Source organism: Etheostoma spectabile, chromosome 4 (assembly GCF_008692095.1).
Source record: "Etheostoma spectabile isolate EspeVRDwgs_2016 chromosome 4, UIUC_Espe_1.0, whole genome shotgun sequence".
In the NCBI taxonomy this organism is placed as follows: Eukaryota; Metazoa; Chordata; class Actinopteri; order Perciformes; family Percidae; genus Etheostoma; species Etheostoma spectabile.
Window position 1 is genome coordinate 35291086 of NC_045736.1, and position 5505 is coordinate 35296590.

A 5505-nucleotide genomic window follows, 5' to 3' on the forward strand; every position below is an offset into this window, starting at 1 on the left:
CCCCCCCCCCCCAAAACCATCAATCCAGCCAATGGAATGGTGTTTTGTGGCTTGTAGTTTTGTAGCCGGGGCTGTGTATTAGACCTTGTTTACACATACATGCTTCTTTTGACAGATTCCCTTTCCCTTCGTTTGTGCCCTTTGTGTACACGCAAGAGGAGAATTTGCCTCTGAAAACGACTTTTTCTAAAACCTCCGGCCAGAGTGGAGATTTTTGAAATCTTCCTTTGCACGTAAACTGAGACAAGACAGACGCCTCCTGAAACGATATCATCACGATACTTATGCCACGAAACAATATTATTGAGATTTTAAACATATTACAATATTCTGCGATATATTGCAATTTATAACCTTTTTTTTAATTTGCCCAATGTCAACAGATGTCCCCAAATCTGATTTATCTAAAAAGATACATTTCTCTGTCAATTCAATTTTATTGCCGCAAAATGGGATTGTCAAGCAGACAAACTGACCAACACATATATATAATAACAGATCCATACTTGGTGGCTGTGTATTCATACAGTATTGCCACTGAAAATATCACGATACTATACTGTATTGATTTTTTTTGAACCCTAGAAAACAGAGGAAGTGATTTGTTGCTGTTGTTGCTATTTTCAAGATTCTGATTGGCTCACGTGGGCTTGAGCTTCTCGTTACACTGCCACCTACAGGTTTGACGTTGACTGCATAGATACACGGGTACGTGTAAATAAACACTTTTCTGAAAACTTACAACTGTGCACGATGCTACTTTTGAAATCGGAGAGGTTGAAATGTCTGTTTATGAAAATAGCCGCCCACGTGTAAACGTAGTCTTAGTCTTAGTCTAGTCTATGGTGTTTTCGGCGCACACAGAAAATAGAGAGCTAGGTGACCGTGGGGAGATATTCGCTCAATTTGGAAAAAAAGTGCATTGCATTAACATCACTCACTATACATTTCAACTTGACATTTGGAAAATTATTTTTTCAATCGAATGAGAAGATATCCACTTACATTCTTCTTTACCTGGCGTTTGGTTTCCGTGGGGCTCCGGTGTGTCCTTCTCCACCTCGCCCAGCAGAGAGAGCAGTGGTGTGGGGAAGGAGGAGGGAGCTCTCTGCCGAACGGTCCGGAGCAGCGAGACGATGGCTCCCTCACTGAGCTGCCCCTCCTCCACTCTGCTCAGCAGCTTCTCCACCACTGAGCTGGGATCAGCCTCCTCACAGCACTCACACACAACCTGCAGGGGCACAGATCTACCTTCATTAGACCCTCAACTACAGAAAGATCCGGGCCTTGATTTTTTTTTTGTATTTTAAATGCTTATGCTTAAAGTAGATTATAGATTATCTACTTCAATAATGGCCAAGGGCGGCACGATATGAGGAAAATATGCAATGACGTTGCAATAAATCAATGACATTAAAGTGTACTCAGTTCTGCATTTCAGCTGCTTTCAGTGGGGTCAGCCCACTATGTTCCCACAACCCCATGCTTTTGCCATGGACTACTATAACTGCTATTTCTAGTCATGGTTCCATTATCTGTATTGTTATTGCCACTGTCCATCACACCCCCAACCGGCACCGTCGGACACCGCCCACCAAGAGCCTGGGTCTGTCCCAGGTTTCTCCCTCAAAGGAAGGTTTTCCTCGCCACTGTCGCACTAAATAACTCTTGTTATGATTTGATACTATAAATGAAGTTGAATTGAATATTCTTTGTCAAGACTGCAACACAACCCAGCAGATTCCAAACCAAAACGGGTCAGAAGTGTTTCCAATTGTCCCCGGTTTAGCGGCTCAGAAACAGGCGGGGTGGGGGCGGGCGCCAGAGCAGGGGGAATGAGAGGTAAATGAAGCAATAGATATTTGTCTTTAAACCAAAACATGAAAATGTAATGTAGCCTTAAAGGTGCCCTGTGGAGTGTCTGACCTCTAGTACTGCTGGAGGACGGAGATTGTACCAAGAACACACACACCACCACACACCACACCACCACACACACACACCACACACACCACACCACACACACACACACACACACGACCACACAGTGCACACCACCACTGACCCAGCATGCAGTGTTCTGCTGGGTAGCAGTGAAGATAACCATCACTTTTGTTTCACAGGGCAACCGTTTCTAGGACTGGGAGATTTTTTTCTGCAGGAGGTCCCTCGCCTTCCAAAACAAACGTTGAGCTAGCAAGCTAAACGGTGAAAATGGCAAGTTTTGAAGAAATTGTGGTTTGTAATTTGTAACAAGGCAGGCCTGTTTGGTCCTTTCAGGGAATAATTGGAAAGGTTTACGAAGAATAGTATGGTTACGGTATTTCCTCTATAACTGGGAATATTGGGATTGATTGGTGGGATTGCTGTGGGCGAAGTACACACTGAGATAAACTAATGATGGTAAAGCCAGACATTAAGCCTGATTTATGGTACGTAAGTGGCCTGAAGAGAGAGAGAGAGAGAGAGAGAGAGAGAGAGATAGAGAGAGAGAGAGAGAGAGAGATTCTGCCTCACAGCAAGAAGGTTCTGGGTTTGAACCCAGGTCGTTCCGATGCCCTGTGTCCCAGTGTTTGTGGGGGTTTCCTCCTGTTTCTTGCTAGGTAACTAAGACTACAGTTGAAAATTAGCCGACTGGCTATCAGCGCATTTACAGAAATGTTGATTTATGTGAATTGTTAAACTACGGTGATAAGCTTTGGAGCGACTACTGACTCTAGAGTCATAGTAACAAAGTGTCACCACAGTGGGAAATCTGTAGCACGACAAGTTAACCCCCTCCTTGATTTCATGCTGTTCATGGAGAAGGAGAATCTGAACGAGATTCAGGATGCTCAATAACCCCCAAAACCCCTCCGATATAGTCAGAAACCCCCAAGCAGCTGCTGAAATATTGTCCGTATAGGCGATTATGTTAGTTATTGCTAATTATGCTTACGCAAATTGCCCACTATGTGCAAGTTCCGTTCTACCTGTCTCCCCTGTTCCTCCAGGCTTCCCTGTGCTGCCTGGCTCAGCAGCTCCACGATCGATGACATGTTGGCGAGGAGCTCTACAAGTTGAGAGGAACGCTCCAGAAAAGCAGCAGCCGGTCCAATTGACACCGTGGCTTCCGCTGGGTTGTTTTCTTCCGCTGGGTTGTTTTCTTCCGCCGGGTTGTTTTCTTCCGCCGGGTTGTTTTCTTCCGCCGGGTTGTTTTCTTCCGCCGGGTTGTTTTCTTCCGCCGGGTTGTTTTCTTCCGCCGGGTTGTTTTCTTCCGCCGGGTTGTTTTCTTCCGCCACGCTGTCTGAGGGTCTGCCTTCTGTAGGCTCTGTGTACACAAAGATAAGAAAACATTGACCGTTATTACATTACCGTTGTCTTGTACGTTGTGGGCTTGTTTTGGATTGCATTAGGTTGCAGTAGGTTATTCTTATTTTTTAACAAAAACAAGTTGAATAATCCACTTCTAGAGACAATACATCATGAGACATTTACAAAAAACTATTTGTTTTCTAAAAAGAATGCACATCACATGTCAGTCAGTCAGTCAGTCTGATATTTATTTCATTTGAAAAGAACATGGATAACATGGATTTTCAGCATTTTCTGCTTTTTGTCAGAAAAGGGATATGATGTTATACTGTCTGCAGTACAGCATCAGGAGGAAATATTTAGGTCAATAATTGGTAAAGAAAAAAAGAAAATTGATTCTAGGGTAAAGAGTCGATTTTTAAAAAACTGTCGCAAAAATGATCATGATACATACAATTTAGAGCCCGGCCGAATTTTAAGGCCTATACAGTTGCAAATATTTGGTTATTTAAAAATCTGATGTTCCGATATATATTTAAAAACAATAATCCAGAAACGCGTAACAAAACATAAACAGATTTCCCTAACATTAGTTATTTGTAGTTATTTATGAGTTGTCACTAAAATAATATATAATATAATAATTTGACAGAACAGAGGAACATAAAAATATATTAAAGTTCTGATAAATAAAATGTATAAAAAATATAAACTTTAAAAATGAAACTTAAAGTCCTTAAAACACAATAACAACAACAAAAATGATCAGTGTTGCCAACAGGGACGTTGTAGAGCGCCCTCTGGTGGACAAACTATGCAATGCCATACATATGCTATACAACTCGTAATATGGTTGACCGTTCGTTTTTTTTTTAATATATATATATTTATTTATCACAATCATTCATGTGTCATTATAAAAGGATTCTGATGAATGAATATTTAAAAAAAACGTATATATATAAGATTATCTATATCTATATATCTATATCTATTATTATATATATTTTAGACAGAAACTGTTAACTCCTGTATTTATGCCTTTAAAAAGTTTGTATTCTCCCTGAAACAGGCCTTTGGCATGGTAAGCAGCTGAAACTGACCTGAGGACTCGGAGAAACAGACTCTTTTACACGCCGGTTCCTCTGCGTCCTCTTCCTGACTCTGACCGTCCTCCTTCTTCAGCTCCGTCTCGTCTGGCGTGGAGTCGTCCTTGCTGGGTGAGGCTGAACCTTCGGCGTTCACGCTCTGGGCTTTGTTGATCTCACTGAGGCTCGCCGTCTGTGGAGACACCACCGGGACGGAGACCTGCTGGTTCACGAGAGTGGTGAGGACGTTTTTGAAGCCCACGGCCACGTCGAACATCTGCAGGCTGTCTGCGGCGGCGACGATGCGGCTGACGTTGTGTTTGCCGAGAGGCAGCTTGCCGGTGTAGACCATGTCCAGCAGACAGCCGAACTCCTGCGAGGAGACCATGGCCGTGTCGATGGAGATGGTGTCCGAGCCATCCAGCAGAGACCTGACAGAGATGGAGATATAGTTTTGCTTCTTTTCTTTTTTTTGTGATTAACAATTTGTTTTTGTTTTTCACTTTAATAAACTTTGAATTTCTTGCAACATGAATAAATCTTCCATCCTCTTGAAGGTCCCATGACATGGTGCTTTTTGGATGCTTTTTTTTTTACCTTAGTGGTCCCCTAATACTGTACGTGAAGTTCTTTATATAGGACCTAGTGGTCCCCTAATACTGTATCTGAAGTCTCTTTTATATAGACCTTAGTGGTCCCCTAATACTGTATCTGAAGTCTCTTTTATTAGAACCTTAGTGGTCCCCTAATACTGTATCTGAAGTTCTTTATATAGACCTTAGGGTCCCCTAATATCGTATCTGAAGTCTCTTTTATATAGACCATAGCGGTCACCTATACTGTTTCTGAAGTCTCTTTATATAGACCTAGTGGTCCCCTAATACTGTATCTGAAGTCTCTTTTATATAGACCTTAGTGGTCCCCTAATACTGTATCTGAAGTCTATTTCCGTAAACTCAGCCTTGGTGCAGAATTACAGCCCCTAGAGCCAGTCCCACAATGAGCTTTCCTAAGGACGTGTCATTTCTGAGTCTGTAACTTTGGAGGAAGAGGAGGGGACAAGGTGGAGGCTGGCGGTGTGGCCTTGACCAACTGCCACTTTGCTCGTTTAAAAGCCATGATG

General features: G+C 42.6%; 1 protein-coding gene across 3 annotated transcripts in view; it reads right to left on the reverse strand.

The window, feature by feature from the left end:
• Positions 1-5505, reverse strand: part of zbtb40 (zinc finger and BTB domain containing 40) — a 21536-nt gene that overhangs the window by 7938 nt on the left and 8093 nt on the right. For 2 of the 3 annotated variants that reach the window (XM_032513172.1, XM_032513174.1), the window contains exons 3-5: positions 4398-4813; positions 2973-3310; positions 1006-1231 (exon numbers count right to left, since the gene is read on the reverse strand). In XM_032513172.1, coding sequence (XP_032369063.1) covers positions 1006-1231; positions 2973-3310; positions 4398-4813 — 980 coding nt within the window. The remainder of the gene's footprint in view (positions 1-1005; positions 1232-2972; positions 3311-4397; positions 4814-5505) is intronic. The other variant, XM_032513173.1, reaches the window with a different exon arrangement.